The sequence below is a fragment of the Adiantum capillus-veneris genome, chromosome 11, assembly GCF_014529385.1.
Source record: "Adiantum capillus-veneris isolate H3 chromosome 11, ASM1452938v2, whole genome shotgun sequence".
Taxonomy (NCBI): Eukaryota; Viridiplantae; Streptophyta; class Polypodiopsida; order Polypodiales; family Pteridaceae; genus Adiantum; species Adiantum capillus-veneris.
In genome coordinates, this window is record NC_140941.1 from 111,681,853 (window position 1) to 111,698,554 (window position 16,702).

Below are 16,702 nucleotides of genomic sequence, written 5' to 3' on the forward strand. Positions count from 1 at the left end.
CAGACCTTGAGAGGAGTTAGTATCCTTAAAGAAAAGATCACCAAAGAGGGCTAGGAGCTTCACTGGATAAAACTGATGATAGAACAATTAGAGAAAGAGTGACTGAATTGTAAGAAGTGGAAGACAATATCCAATTACCGAGACTGAGTGGGAAATGATACTTCAGACTGAAAGATGGAAACTTCTACAAACCTAGCAGAGATTGCAACATAACAGAACCTTCCGTTCTGGTGGTGGAAAGGGAGTTGGGATGACAGAGATGGGATATGTGAACCAACATATGGCGAAATGCTGCCGATTGCTTACTCAGAGTAATAGCACTTGATTCTGGAGCCATTTACCAGAGGCAGTGGGACACCTGCTAGAGTGACTAACCGGACTGCCCCCTGTGGTAAAATCTCTTCCACCACGAATGGCCCTTGCCAAGCTAGAACCAGCTTTTTTGCTTTTTTCAAATATTTTGCTTGATAGAGTAGCACCAATGTGCCTTGCGTTATTTTCGGCTTTCTAAGGTGGCGATCATGCCACGCTTTGCGACGAAGTTGCTCCGCTTGCAGAGCATGAGAAGCTAAACGGCGGCTTTCCTCCAATAAGGTAAGACGGGCTATAGAAGCAGCTTCCATGCCCCAACTTGCACGCAGACTCCCCACCCTAGGGGATCCGGAGTTGAACTCAAATGGAGCTATGGCTTCCAAACCGAAAGCGAGTTGAAAAGGTGTGTGATTCGTTGTTGCTTTGAAAGATGTGCGGTATGCCCAAAGAGTGCCGTGCACAACCTAAGCCCACGATGCTGGATGGAGATGACATGCTTTCCTCAGGAGTGCGATCAGAACCTTGTTGGTACTCTCGGCCTGCCCATTGGCTCTAGGGTAATAAGAGCACGACTTGCGATGAAAAATCTTGTAATTGGCCAGCAAAGTTGAGATCATGTCATTGACAAAATGACTGCCCCTATCATTGGTGATCTCTAAGGGACATCCAAATCTGCATAAAATATTTTCATATAAAAATTTGGCTACTGTATTGCCAGTGCAATCGACTATCGCCAGTACCTCTACCCACTTTGTTGCATAGTCTGTAGCCACTAGCAGATATTTGCGATTACCTGGTTGAGCCGGGGGATATATTGAACCCACAAAGTCCAAGCCCCATCTCTCAAAAGATAGCCACGCCATCGAAACCTGAAGAGGACGGTTGGATTGCTTACTTGGCTTCGGCCCACAGCGCTGGCACACATCACAAACCTTAGAATATGCTATTGCATCCTTAAAAACGTAGGGCCACCATAGACCACTCTGTAGAATCTTCTGGGCAGTGATGTGACCAGGGTAATGGCCACCAGTGGGACCATTGTGGGCATCCTCCAGAATATGCTCCACCTCATGAGGCGAGACACAACGCTTCAGAACACCATCTGGTCCCGATTTGTAGAGCTGGCCCCCAATCAGAGTGAAAGGCTTGGACTTCAACAGCGATCTCCTCTTCTGCAGTGGAGATGCTTTCTCTGGGTACAGCCCAATAGATAGAAAATATAAGACCTCGCCATACCATTCCGGTGTTGTATCGATTTTAAAAAGACTGCTATCTGGAAAGTCATCCGCAATCCCGGTAGCTTCTTCACCTATGTGAATGCGAGAGAGGTGGTCAGCCATTACATGATGCTTACCAAGACGGAGTACCACTTCAAAATCAAACTCTTGGAACAAGAGGAGCCATCGCCATACTCGACCTGCGACCTGTGGCTTATTAAGCAGATAGCGCAAGGCATGGTGATCAGTAATAATTGTGAAGTGGACCCCTAGCAAATAGTGACGAAATTTTTGTAGAGCATACACTATAGCCAAACCTTCCCTCTCTGTGGTGCTGTAGTTGCGCTCTGCTTTGGTGAGCAGACGACTTGCATAATGGACAGGGCGATCCAAGTTGAACTCTTTGCTAGGCTGAGTCAGCACAGCACCCACAGCCAGCACACTGGCATCTGTATGCACATGAAAAGGTAGGGCCCAATCCGGGGCAACAAGAATAGGCGCTTCAGTGAGGCGTTTTTTGAGGTATGCAAATGCTTCGGCCTCAGGTGTTGACCACGGGAAGGGAACAGCAGCACTGGTGAGCCGGGTCAATGGTTGAGCCACCTGTGCATACATACGTATAAACCTGCGATGATAGCCGGTGTGGCCCACAAAGCTCTGAACACCTTTGGGATTTATGGGAGGAGGTAACTTCAAGATGGCCACTATCTTCTTTGGGTCAGGTGCTAAACCTTGAGCAGAGACTACATGGCCTAACAGTGTGCCCTCTGTGACCAAAAAATGACACTTGTTCGGATTGAGCTTCAACCGGGCCTCTCTGCACCTGAGGAAGACTGCAGAGAGCTGAGCAAGATGCTCCTTTAGATTTTCTACTAGGGTCGAACATTGAGCACCCGAGAAGGTGGAAAAGTCGTCCATGAATATGCGAAGGTGATCAGTAAGCAGAGGACAAAAGATGAGATATATTATGCGATTGAAAGAAGGCGGTGCATTTTTAAGCCCAAAAGACATTCTAGTGTAGATGAAAAAACCCCAGGGAGTCACAAAAGCTGTTTTGATTTGGTCGTCAGGATGTATTCCTAACTGATTGTAGCCGTTGAACCCGTCTATAAAACTATAGAGTACATGGCCAGCGACATCTTCGAGAACTCTCTCAGTGAAAGGTGTCGGAAATCCATCAGGGATTGTGACCTTATTCAAAGCCCGGTAGTCGACGCAAACTCGAATTTTGTTGGACTGCTTCTTTGGGGCAATAACCATAGGGGACAACCATTCTAAGTGCTCTACTGGTACAATAATACCTGCTTCTTGCATTTTTTTCAACTCGATTTTGACTGCTTCTATATACTTGGGATTCAGTTTGTAAGCCCGTCCTCTGACCGGCTTAGCCCCCTCAACCAGAGGAATTGTGTGGACTCCTAGCTCTGCTGGGATTCCTTCCAAATCATGGTAAGACCAGGCAAACACATCCTTGAAAGAGCGCACGAAAGAGATTACCAGGTCGAGTAGAGCGACGTGATCCCATAACCAAGTGGCTAACAAGATGGGCTGATGGTTGTCAGGGCCGCCTAGGTTGACCTCTCTGACTGGGTCATGCCGTCCAGTGGGCGAGGCTGCGTCAGGGAGAGAAGACCTTGCCGCCTCTGTTAGCTTCTGGACATTATGAGCTGGCGTCTGATCAATGTTGAAATCAGCATACTCTTCCTGCAACCATCCTGATGGAAGCTCTGCAAATGGTAAATCCTCAGATACTTCAAAGTGCTCCGGCATGGGTGGAGAGTCACATGGGGTAGAGGCTAAGGAAGGAGCTGGGGTGTTGGCCAACTCTTGCAAGGGAGACTTTTTCCCCCTTCTATGGTGGGTTATAGGCTCACCCAGTGCGATGGTTTCCCTTAAGGGACCCTCTGAAGGATGGGCACCAGAGACCGGTCCACTTGGTTCTGGCTCACTTGGCTGATTGGGATTACTGGCTTCAGGTGTAGCTTCAGGTTTAGCTTCAGGTGTAGGATCAGGGGGAGAGGGTGAATCTGTGGGGCAAAGTGTCCGTATCCGTCGGGAAAGTCATCTATTGCATGGGGATACTGTCTGTGAAGCGTCCTAGTACAGTTATGCTGTCGGAATCGGGCCAGAAGAGGTCATTTTAAGCCCGGATTATGCGGGACAGCTCGTAGGAAATCACAGGTTTTATTCCCTCTTTGAATACAATAAAGAAATATCAAAAGGGGCGCCGGTCAATGGGGCCAACAGGTGTCGGTGTTTGCTTGGTAGCGCTCTAGCGTACAAGCCATGTGTGTTTGAAGTATCACTTCCCATTACAAGTTTTCTTTTGCAAAGTTTCTCTGTGTCCTAAAGTCGAATGTAAAGTTTCGGGTGAAAGCCTACGTCTACCACCCTATGGGTGTAGCAAGCTACAGTGTCACTTTCACAGGGGACACAGTTAGTACAGTTGGTCTGGTCTAGTTCACACTGCACGGACTCTCTGGGCTGGGCAGTGACACGTGGCAGGATACGGATGGTGGTGGTTTAGTGGACATCGTGGCCAGGTCACCACCACCACTCAGTTTGGAGATTGGTTTAGGTGGCTGACATTTATAAACCGTTGGTGGATCATCTTCTACATATATGGTCCAGCGTCGTCGTCTAGAGTAACGAGTCTATACACACAACACCGCTTCACCATCCCTGCACATCTGAGCCTCGACACCCCATTATACCTGTGAGTCCTGGGCTGGAGCTGAGAGTGCTCCCATGCCAGAGTCTGTAACAGTTCTTTGAGATAGTTGAGTCATATGTTGTGGTCTGTTGTTGTGTCTCTGTGAGCTCAGTTGTTGTCTATTTGTTCCTTTGTTTTCAGTCTGTTTTGAGTGAGATTGCCACGCACATTGCACTGAGGAGTACCCACTGTAGAGAGCACGACACACTATCTACGGTACAGGTGCTCTCATTTTGGCGATCACGGTGGGACCTCATCTGAAGTCTCACTCTCTGTTGAGAATACAAACAGTGAAGCTAGTGGTTTTTACCTAGCTTCGCCTACCTTGCCTTGCACTGTGTGGTCTGCTGGTCTGGTCTCCTCTCGCCCTAGTCCAACTGGTCTAGTCCTCTCTCGTCCTAGTCCAACAAGCCCTCGTCCCTGGTCTAGTCCTCCTCGACCCTGCTCTAGTCCTCCTCGTCCCTGGTCCAGCATGGTTCTGGTCACTTACCTGGTCTAGTAGAGTCTAGACCTGTCTTCAACCAGTTAAAGGTTTTCTTGCCCAAAGCTTGGGTCGATTGGTGGTCGCTGCATGACACATACAAGGTGGTCAGTCGAGTGTCAAAGCGCACTACTAAGTCCTCTGAAGTACTACAACAGAAGACGACCGTTGGTATCTAGTAGAAGTCCATCACCCATACCTCCATATACGACAACACTCATTCCTCCATCCGGTTCCACATCTTCCATATCACATTCCCCAACAAAGCTCTCTCCTATTCTGTTACAGCAGGCTAGTGAGCAACAGGCTCCTGAGCAAGGGGCCATGGAGGCGTTGGCTAGTGTTTTGGCCAAGGTAAACATCAAGTTCCCTACCTTCAAAGGACTCTCTTCAGAAGATGCTGACGACCATGCAAGGAGGTTTGTATCTCTTTGTAGGGGTCATGGTCTTAATAGAGAAGATGCTTATTTGGTACTCTTTCCATCACCTTGGATGGCTTAGCAGACAAATGGTACAGCCAGTTTGCAGAGAACCATTTTGCAACTTGGGCAGCCTTAAGACAACAGTTTTGTGCAGCATTCAGGCCAGGTGACTACCAGGAGAAGGTTTTGGATGAGTTGGCCAACATGGTGCTCCAGCCAGAGGAGACTTTTGCAGAACTTATGACTAAAACCAACTCTCTGGTTGCCAAGCTTCCCCAGCAACCCAATGAATTTATGGTTAAGAAGTGGGTGGAGAAGGCTCTTCCCAAAACTTCGCAGTAAAAACTCCGAGAGTCTCCGACCTGACGCCACTCTGGAGGAGTTTGTCGCGGCTGCTACTAGGATAGAGGGAGCTAGGAAGCTGTTCACCAACTCTCCTCAGGTAGAGACCCCCTCAGTGTTTTTGGAAAGTCCTTCTGATCCTTCAACTTCTTTACGCAGGGAACTGGAAGCCCTAAAGTTACAGCGAGCTCTTCAAGAGGAAAGGTCCTTCTCTCTTAGACAAGAGAAGCCTCCACATCTCGAGGCATTGGAACAGATCAAGCGCGAGCTAGAAGAGCTCAAGTCTCAGTAGGAGACTAAGGCTATGGTTTGGTGTAGCTCATGCGCTCTCCAGGGCACCCTTCACAGGAATGCCCCCTTCGGGTTTACTGCCACTTTTGTGAGAAGTCTCGACATGAGAAATAGGACTGCTACTACCTCAAGCGACTAATACAGCAAAGTCTTGGGCCTACTCTTCAGCAAGGGCCAGCACCTGCATCCAACATGGTTTTCCCTGTGGCCACAAACACCATATGCCACCTTTGTTGACAGCCCCTCCTATGCAAGATATGCAGAGTACTTTTCCCTCTCAGAGCTTTTATCATACCCATGCTCCCTCATCACCTCAAAGATTCTATGCTTCCATCTCCAACTCCATGCACAAAGAGCAAGAACAACCTCGCCCTTCGACTCGCCCATTGAATCGGCCCATTTTGTGCTACAGATGCGGGGAATATGGTCATTACCAAAGGAAATGCCATCTGCCCAAAGGGTCCACTCGCTGTCGTCATTGCCCTGAAATGAAGGATCGCTATACTAAAGATTGCCCTAAACTTCGTGCATCCACGGCTGCGAACCCAAGTCAAAGCCAAAATGAGTTTACCTTTCCCAAGCTCAATTTGATAACAGTTAGCACCACTCCTCAACCACCCCATTCTGCCCATGTGGTGTCACGTGACAAGAGAGAGAAGCTAATGAAATCCAAATCAATGTGAGAGGGAGAGGTAGAGAGACGAGCTAATGGAATCCAAAGCAATGCTCAAGGCATGTGGGAGGTGAGGGGGGGGATCCTAGGAGGGATCCTATGCCAGAAAGTCACGTAAAATCCTCACAAACAAAAGCGCAGTCAACGGTTTTAAAACCGGTCAAACGAACTTAAAATGGGCCAGACGAAACGGACGCCACTGCCGGACGGGACGAAACTGGACGGGACGGGACGGGACATTACGTCCGACGGACAAGAACAACACTACTAGTCAGAGGTATCAACTTTTTTGATTCTCACCTTTACCGCATCATAACCTCAATGTTTTCAGCCCCTCTGTAAGCAGAAGCATCAGTGTTTTGGTATTCAACCACCAGTAGCAGAGATCAGGATTAGCGTTTTTGGCAAGACAGATCCAGCCAGTGTTTTTAATTCTCAGCCCGAACCAGCATCAGACCACAGCGTTTTCAGCCTTATGCACAGTAGGAGAACCACCCCAAGACGGTTGCAGATGTTCCCCCATTTTAAGCCATAAAAACGCAGCCAAAACAGTCATTTTCAGCCACCGAAACAGTCCCAAAATTCAGCAAATAGAAGAACTCAGATTTCAACTATGATGGCTTTAGGCCTGCAGCCTACTTAACCTGCCCCTTTCACAATAACATTGGCGGACCAGAGGACAATATACCCTGTGGGCATAGTAGAAAAGGTGCCTCTGCAGGTACAAGATTTCACTTTTAGTTTGGATTTTGTTGTGGTTCGTCTTCCATAGGTAGACGGAGGATTTCCCTTGCTCATCGGCATACCATGGCTACGACACACTAAAGCACTTCATGATTGGGGAAACGATGCCATGTGGATACATACTCCTAGCTCCTTGATGCAACCAATTCGCCTAGAAGGAGGCATGGATCCCATCGTGCAACAGAGTTCTTTGTCCCTAGCAACCAGCTTCCAATTGAAACAACCTACTCCGCCTGACAGGTCAAATGACGATCTGTTGGAGTTGTTGAATGCTACCAAATCTATGCCTTGTTATGGAGTCTCTATTCACTCTTTGCTTGAAGTTACACCCTCTTCCAATGTTTCCACAGTAACTAAACCTAATGAGCCACCTGAGCCAACTCAAAGGTTGCAGGTCACAGAGAATACTCATGATGCGCCCTTGGTGGAAGCCTTTGAATTTGGTGAGCCTATGAAGAATCATAGAAGCGGAAAGAAATCCCCTCTATAGGAGTTCACCCCCCTTCACCATCAGCCCCATCAGCCCCTGTGCTTGCTTCTCCGACCGGAACAAAGCTCTCCTCTATGTCTAGCTTCCTCAAGACGGGATACAACCAAAAGGATGTCGCTTTCAAATTTTATGAATTCCCTGCTCATGATAGCTGTTTTGCTCATGATACCTCCTCATGCTCTCCATCAACTGATGCGCTCTGTAGCATCTCCTCTTTCAGCCAGCGGACCACGGAATTCATCTACAGTGGAACACGAACTCTTCCGGCTATACCTTGCATTGAAGATGAATGTTTGTTGTCTCCTATCCCCTCTTTTCTGGCTATACCTTGCATTGAATGTTGTCTCCTATCCCCTCGACCCTACCCTCCCCTTCACACTCACTCGCCCTCTGCCCACTCATCGTCGCCCCCTATCCTGCCGTCCCCCCTACCCACCCCTCGCCCCTACCTACCTAGCCCTCGCCCCTATCCTTTTCCACCTCGCCCCTACCCAACCCCTACCTACCTAGGCCTCGCCCCTACCCCCTACTCACCCCTCGCCCCTACCCAAACCCTCCCTTGCCCTCACCCCTACCCTTCCCCTCACACCCCCTCGACCCTACCCACTTACCCCTCGCCCCTACCCCTACTCACCCTCGCCCCTACCCACCCCTCTCTTGCCCTCGCCCCCTGCCCTCCCTTTACCTGCCCCTACCCACCCCCTCACATACTCTCGCCACTACCCACCCCCTACTCGTCCCTACCCACCCCCTCTCCTGCCCTCGCCCCTACCCACCCCCTCTCTTGCCCTCTCCCCTACCCACCCCCTCTCTGCCCTTGGCACTTGCCCCTACCTAGTCTCCCCTCCCCCCCAACCTCACTCCTACCTAGTGAGCATATCTCGTTGCTGTGGAGCCTCATTCTGTTGTGCCAATTAGGATTCTTGGACTATGCAATCATACTAGGTTCCCGCCTATTCAAAGGCTTTAAGCATCTGCAAGCAGTGCAGTGTTTTTAACCCCACTTTTGGCTTCCCGCCTATTCAAAGGCTTAAGGCATTTGCAAGCAGTGCAGTGTTTTTAACCCCACTTTTGAGGCATGTAAGGTCATGGCTGGGCCTCACACCTGCTTCACAAAAGATGTATGGATGCGGTGCCTAGTGGTTTTCTACCACAATTTTTCAGTATCCCTCTCACCGAGAGGTGGTTTTCTTTCACAGTTTTTCAGTATCCCTCTCACCGAGACGGTGAGCGGTCTTGTGGCGGGCAACCTGTAGCAGGCTACAGTGTCACTTTCACAGGACACATAGTACAGTTGGTCTGGTCTGGTTCACACTGGACGGACTCTCTAGGCTGTGCAGTGACACGTGGCAGGATACGGATGGTGGTGGTTTAGTGGACATCGTGGCCAGGTCACCACCACCACTCAGTTTGGAGATTGGTTTAGGTGGCTGACATTTATGAGCCATTGGTGGATCATCTTCTAGATATATGGTCCAGCGTTGTCGTCTAGAGTAGCGAGTCTATACACACAACACTGCTTCACCATCCCTGCACATCTGAGCCTCGACACCCCATTGTACCTGTGAGTCCTGGGTTGGAGCTGAGTGTGCTGCCATGCCAGAATCTGTATCAATTCTTTGAGATAGTCGAGTCATATGTTGTGGTCTGCTGTTGTGTCTCTGTGAGCTAAGTTGTTGTCTATTTGTTCCTTTGTTTTCAGTCTGTTTTGAGTGAGATTGTCACGCACATTGCACTGAGAAGCACCCACTGTAGAGAGCACGACACACTATCCGTGCTACAATGGGCCAGTTTCATGGTTCCGTTGCAAGGACAGAATCACTTTTTTCTGAAGAAGTGAGCCTCGGTTGGTTTGGTGAAGGCACAGAGTACAGGAACCGAGATTACACTATGGCCAACAAAGGGAAGGGTATAATGGCAGAGGATTTCACACACAAGAAATTCCTACAATGCTCAAGGTTGGTGAGAGTTCACGACCACGTCTGTCTATACCTCCTGTTGATGTGAATGTTCCCCAGTGCAAGGCTTTATGACTGGGCAACTTGAAGATGATGCGTTCAAGATTCAATTAGTTGCCGATGTAAACGTGTCTTCTTGACTGGTGCAAAACCCAATGCTTCTGAAGTTTTTGCAAAGCGCCATGAGTGCCATAGCAACTCACACATCCCAGTGGAGCCTTTTGAGGCTCAAGCCCAAGTACTTCATGCATCTCAGCAAGATAGAGAGTACTCGCATGTTGCCGAGTCAGGGGCTCCAAAACAGGTTCCTTCCGTCCTTCAACAGGTGGTTAGGACGCCTATTCTACGAGCTTTGCCAGTTCAGCCCGCCACCTTCCCAAGCCCGCATGTTGTGTTACATGTTGTGTTACAGGGACAGGGAACCAGTTTCCAGGCAATGCATCAAGTTTTTCCACCACCCACGATACATCCTAGGTATTTCGGAGGTGGATCTGTGTTCCAAAGTATGGCTGATTATGCGCCTGGAAACCAGCAATATATGCCAGGAGCAGTGTTTGGGGGTACGCAAGGCATGATGCCAAACCCCATGTATGGTAGCATCGGCATGCAGCAAGGCTTTCAGAGCAACCAGGGCCAATTTGGGGCGCCACATGGTAATTTTGGCATGGCTAGTTTTTCTGGACACCAACCAGATATGGCACCTATGACGCAAAATGTCAATGGCCAAGACACGCCGATGATTCCTACTACAGTGCCCAGGTTGCGCATACAATTCCTTATGACAAATTGGGTGCACTGGAAAAGCCGAAAGCTTACAAAGAAGGTGGTGCAAAGTGTAGCACTTTCAGCGGCTTTGAGGATAAGGCAAAGGCTCTTACTTTCCTCCAACAGTTTGATACAACAGGAGGGAATTTTACAGAGGCCTCTAAGATCAAGTAAGTTGCCACTTTCTTGAAAGACAATGCGCTTACATGGTCTGCGGTATGAAGCTATATAACGACTACCTCATCACTCCCCTTGCAAATAAAATAAAACATTCAAGCCATGAGTTTAGAGAATTGATACAACCAAACACTCCCCAAACCACAGCATGCATCGCTTGGAGGTTCAAGCATACAGCCAAACGCTCCCTAGACATCCCGTCTGCGTCGTTCGGAGATTTTCCAGTATATATCAAAACGCTCCTCAAACATCCCTTCTGGGTCGTTCCAAGGTTTTCAAGCACACAACGAAACGCTCTCTAGGCATTCAGCCTGCGTCGTTCAAAGGTTCAAACAAAACCAAAACAACATTTCTCACTACTCCACCCGATAGTAAATCGCCAAGCATTGAAACCATTATTAAAACTAGAGTCAAACAGTTCAAATCGCCACCAAGACAGGTTTAAAACAAATACCATCCATTTCAAACGAATTCCAAACAAGATCACCAAACAAGTTCTCAAACAGAACTCAAAAAACTGCGAAATCAAACTGAAAAAGCATTGTCGAGCTTGAAAGTCGACTTGCTTTCCATCCTGAAACCTGCACCAAAAATTAAGGTTAGGTTTGATCCAAAAATTTATAGATAACCGCATCATGGTCCATAAGCTCTTACATAGTCGAAACAGGCCTTACATAGTCGAAACAGGCCTCGACAGACCTGGTGGTGGTAGCCCCAAGACATAGCAATCGCACTAGGCCTCCAAGGTTATCGGTTCAAGAAGAGATACTTGCTGAACTGCTAGGGTTTCTAAGGCGAGCATTTCGGGATACCTCACTCAGCCACAAGGAACACTCCGAAGGAAGATGTCTAAAGGAATGTAACTTCAGGCCAAAATTTTCTTGAAAGCTTGCCAAGTCCTTGGAGTGTGCGGCTTGGAAGCTATAGACATCCACCACTTCACAACAATGCCTTTGAGAAAAATGTTGGCTCGAAAAAAAGTTTTGATCCTTCCTTATGGCTTATGCCCTGTAAGAGCCATGAAGAAGGGAGCGCGCCCGATGCGCGATGGAGTAAGAGTGGGAGTGGTTAATAAGTCAGGGGTCGAGACACAAAGCTTCTTTGAAAAAAGGTCAAGACACAAAGATTCTTTGAAAAAATTATGACAGCTTGTAAGCACCATCTTGCTATGTTTGCTCTTTGATAGATAGGTATGCTTTCAGAAAAGCACACGCCTGAAGCTTGGATACCGCTGTCACACGACGGGCACCACATGCCAATGGAAAAGAACACACTAAACAACTTTAAGCATCTTAAAAACAACAGAACAAAGAGAGATGCACGACAAATGAGACAAGGAGTGACAGAGTTTCACCCCAAGAGAGCACTAGCCCCAAACCTTGGCGCCCATTTCGTATTTTTCATATTGTTTGAACTCGGTACATCGCCAATACTCTATCCTCTCCTCTACGCGGGAGCGTGTCAGAGAATGAGCCCTTGTCTCATATTGGCAGCACAAATCACGGAAATCGGTATAGGTGTCAAATCAGTCAGCACAATCAGCGTAAAACGTGGATTTTCATACAGTCTGCGATGTCAACACGAACGAATGGCAAGCTGTCGGTATAGCTGCTGCCATGTCATCGGTTCTCCACGCAAGTCTTCAAGATGCTTTATTTTAATGCCTTTAGTCCCATCGGACGGGGTCCCATAGGTTGGTGGTAACTCTTCTTTAGAAATAGGCCTCTAGCCAAGACTTCACAAGTTGGTAAAATTTCTTATGTCGCTTCTCCTTCTTCTGTTGCTTCTTCTTAGGGTTTAGGCCCCTCGGCCGGGATCTGCAAGTTGGCTCCGTTCTTGAGTGGCTTGACACGTCACCAGCAGTTTGTGACACCAAATGCTCCACCAATCTAGCTGCCCCTCTAAATCCCCATGAATGAGTAGCAAAAAGATCCCTTAAGGTGGCCAAACGTTGGAATGTGCCAAGCATCCACAGAGTGCGTCGCTAATAGAAACCGCTCCCATGTCGGCTACTCCAAAGGTGAAATTGATGACAAAACTAGCATGCGTGTAGAACACCAATCTGCATCAAACTCAATGTTGTAAAAATCACCACCAGTAACCCAAGTATCAAGAGAAGGCAGAGAAGCAGTCAAAGCTGTCCCAAAACGAGCGCGATCATGCGGCCTATTGGGAGCATAGACCGAATGAAGTCCCACCAAAGTCTCATTAAAATGAATCTCACCCTCATGGAAATCTATAATCTCACTGTACCATGTGCGTAGCATGACCTGTTTGCAAGATAGTACACGACAAAACCTCTGTTTGCTCCAATACTCAAAAGGATGGAGGCAAAGGTGAACCAGTAGGAATGTAGAGCACCATTGGTAGATGGTAACAATCCTCGCTATCAACCCACTCCAATGGACCTGAGCATGAAGAAAACTGTCTCAAGAAAAGATGATCCACTAACCCATCAAATCACTCTGTCAACCTCTGTGATGTGTGATGATGGACAAATTGTAAAACAGCCACCTATGTCCACCCTTCCTCCTCTGTGAAAGGAAGGTAAAAGGACAAAAAGGTGGCTGACTTGCCCCCGCGCCCCCCTCCCCTCTCTCTCTCTCTCTCTCTCTCTCTCTCTCTCTCTATATATATATATATATATATATATATATATATATATATATATATATATATATATATATATATATATATATATACATATGTATACACACACACACACATATTTATTTATTTATTTGTTTGTTTTTTTTTTTTTTTCGCGATCTCTCATCTGGTGGTTTATGGTGCCATGTCATCACTTTTGTGACAGCTCAGGTATTCAAAGGATCCAAAATACGTAAAGTATCCACTTGCAGTTGACGCTTGACATCTGCTCTTGTCGAGAATTTCTACAGCTTGCTTGTTCTGATCACCTTCTCAATTCAGAAGATACCTTGCTGTTGTTGGGATTCTCATCTTCCTCCTGCAAAACCATAGGACGACTTTGTTCCTCTCTCTCGGATTCACTGCATGAACCTATGTGCCATTGTTGGGATTCTCATCTTCCTCCTGCAAAACCATAGGAGGACTTTGTTCCTCTTTGTCGGATGCACTGCTTGAACCTATGTGCGCTATAAAAAGTTCGGCCCAATCCTCCATAGAAGAAGAATATACTTAAGCTGTGATACCACTGAAACCGGCTTGGAAACCCAAGACGAGAATCTTCAATGACACACAAACAACACTGAAAGAACTTGAACACTTGAACTGCAAAACACTAGAGTAGTCAACATGAAGCAATGGAGTTCCATTTCCAGATGCACTAGCCCAAAAGTCTTAACGCCCCTTTCGGTACATCTTTTTGTAATAATATTCACAGAGCACAAATACTGGTGGAGGAGTTTGCTTTGCGATGTGTAACCAAGTCCACAAGGCACACTTATAAAGGCACTGGGTCCAAAAGCATCAGATTCAAAAGCTAGCACCCATCCAAAAGCCCTGCTAAAGATATAACGCCAAAAGCTTTGCAAATTTAACGTAGAATCTGCCACGTCGCCATCCAGGTTCATGCCACAATTTACGGATGTAACCTCAGCAAGTTTTACAGCAGGCCACGTCACCATCTACAATCTCTCAACTGGTGGTCTATTGTGCCACATCATCACCTTTGTGACAGCTAGCCTATGTCCCATAGACCCCAAATTGCTAATCCATGGACACGGTCATCTATGTAGAGTAACCTATTCCCTCCTTCCTTGCTTGCAACACCCTCGTCAAAAAAGGGAAAAGTGCGGAGGGCGGGGGGGGGGGGGGGGGGGGGGGTGGCCGCAAAAATAGCCATTATTTTGGTTTTGAAGTATTTGAGATTACATAATCTTTCAAAACAAAGAGGTAGCAAATGGTACAAAGGATAGCACATGAGCAATACGAGAAGTACTGGGCACAAAAGTAGGGGTTTTGATGATAGTGCTGGTTTTCTTTTCAGGGAAGATGAGGGTTATTAGAATCCACTACCTCACCATTGTCTGTAAGATAGCCGCCCACACTCCTGAAATGTCTCTTGTAGATGCTCATGAGAAGGTTTATTGCTCCCTACACATAAAAGAGCTCAACATCAGCAAACTTGCAACTGAAAGTCTAGGTCAAAAGCATCATACACAGTACTACTCACCTCACGAATATCGAGGGTTGGCATGTGAGGCAGAAAATCATTTCCAACAAAGAAGCACAAAAACACAAAATCGTCCACTAAACGCTCAAAATTAACCTCAAACGGAGGGTTGTGGACCTGGAAGTCAAGTGCAAGGTACTCTCGTAGCTTCCAGACATTAAGAAACTGCAACATCGGGAGAGCCACAAATTTGTCCAAAAATAAAAGACAAACCGTCAAAATTAACAACAGTTCAAAAAGTTCAAATTAAATTAACGAAGCTTCAAGCTGAACGTTCAAAACTTTCAAAACTAGATGTGTTGTAAGAATTTCAATGGCAATAGTAGAAACAACAACAGCTTTAAACAAGCAGAACTATAAAATTTAAATTCTTAATAATAAAATTCTTAGTTTCTTAGACAGACTGGAGAGTTCCGAATTTGATTGAGAATGATCCAAAGAAAAATGATACCTGAAAAGGCAGCTTTGTGGCTACAGGGTTCCCAGTTTGAGCTTGGGTAGACTCTTTTCGTTTCAGGTCAAGCTCAGGACAGTCAGGTGCCAAATGAGACATGTGCCCACAAAAAAAGCATTTTGTTTGTTGACCAGGTTGTTGTACAACCTGCAATTGACCAAAGTCAGAATTACCTACAATTACAATGAAAATTATTAAAGCAGAGATGGTAAAAGAGGAATGGCCAGACGACACAGCAACACCAGCGTCCATGCACATGTGCGCTCACACACACACAACATACATCAAAAAGAGAGCTCATCTGAGTTCATGTGCATGCACATCTTTCTTTTGAGTGGAGGTAAACAATTTGCAAAGGCCCAAGCTAGAGCTAGAGCAGGTCTGCAGACAACAAATGCTGTGTAGTGAAACAGTGTTGTTGCTCCCTTTGAAACAAAACACCATGGTTTAATGATTGGATTGGTCATATAAGCATTAGTGAATCTATCATCATCTAATTTAAGATGCCGTCAAGCTCAGTTTATACAGCATCCGAGTTTCCTCCCCTGTACATCTCTTCTACTTTTGTGTTGCTTATTTATAAATTTGCATATACTTAAGATGAGCTCTATATGTTGGGGCAAGGGTAAAACCAATGACAAAAGCATCCTCCTTAAGAGTCAAGGTCTGAGTGATTAGAATTGGATTTCGGGATCGATCCAATCTGAGATAAACTAATAACCAACAGTGAGTTACGAACTATGTACCATCATATGCCTACCACACACACACGCGCGCACACAAACCGGCTGGCCCAACTTGGCAAGTGGAGAAGTACTGCTAAGACTTGCAAACATAGAGATTGAAACTACAAAACTTGAAAATGACTTCTAAAGAAAGACACAAATCATCTGCATAGAGGGGTGGAGTTCCCCTCTAGCGAGTAATGGCCCGTAGGGTAGGGACCCAACGGTGTTTCTTTTTGTATTTACTCAAATAGTAGTGCTTGGTTACAACAAGTGCTCCCAACACATGCAAGGATCAAGTTCAATTCTGTGACTTACAAATTGAGCACAAGGCTCCCACTTATTCTCCTGAGGTTGCTTAAAGCAACTATACAAAAAGGATCTGTGGCATAATAATAGAACTGATAAACGCTATTAACGTAGGGAAAACCCTGGTGTATGGCTGATGGGGAGATTATGGCGCAAAACTGCCATGTCATCATCCACTCCAACGTCTACAAAGAAAAAGCCATAATCAGAGAATTCCACACTATAAAACCCAAGGAATGAAGATCTCCCTTTCTGCTCATGTAATGTAATGTAATGGATGTCAATTATCGTAATTGAACCTCTTGTGAGTCACAAGAGCCTTTCAAAGCCACGTTTACATAGTTAGCTTTTTAGTAGTTTCTTTAATATGCCCATGCAGCATGCTGCATAGAACTGTAAACAAAGGATATTGTTCATAGTATAGCATAAAAGGATACATCAATGGTTAAAAAACCCTTCAAGATCTATGGGAG

The 16,702-nt window shown here is 46.6% G+C and overlaps 1 protein-coding gene across 1 annotated transcript in view; it reads right to left on the bottom strand.

Annotated features, from left to right (window-relative positions):
* Positions 1-16,702, bottom strand: part of LOC147447829 (5'-3' exoribonuclease 4-like) — a 174,556-nt gene that overhangs the window by 111,453 nt on the left and 46,401 nt on the right. Inside the window, exons 7-9 of the mRNA XM_086523576.1 lie at positions 15,193-15,342; positions 14,742-14,906; positions 14,585-14,662 (exon numbers count right to left, since the gene is read on the bottom strand). Coding sequence (XP_086379702.1) covers positions 14,585-14,662; positions 14,742-14,906; positions 15,193-15,342 — 393 coding nt within the window. The remainder of the gene's footprint in view (positions 1-14,584; positions 14,663-14,741; positions 14,907-15,192; positions 15,343-16,702) is intronic.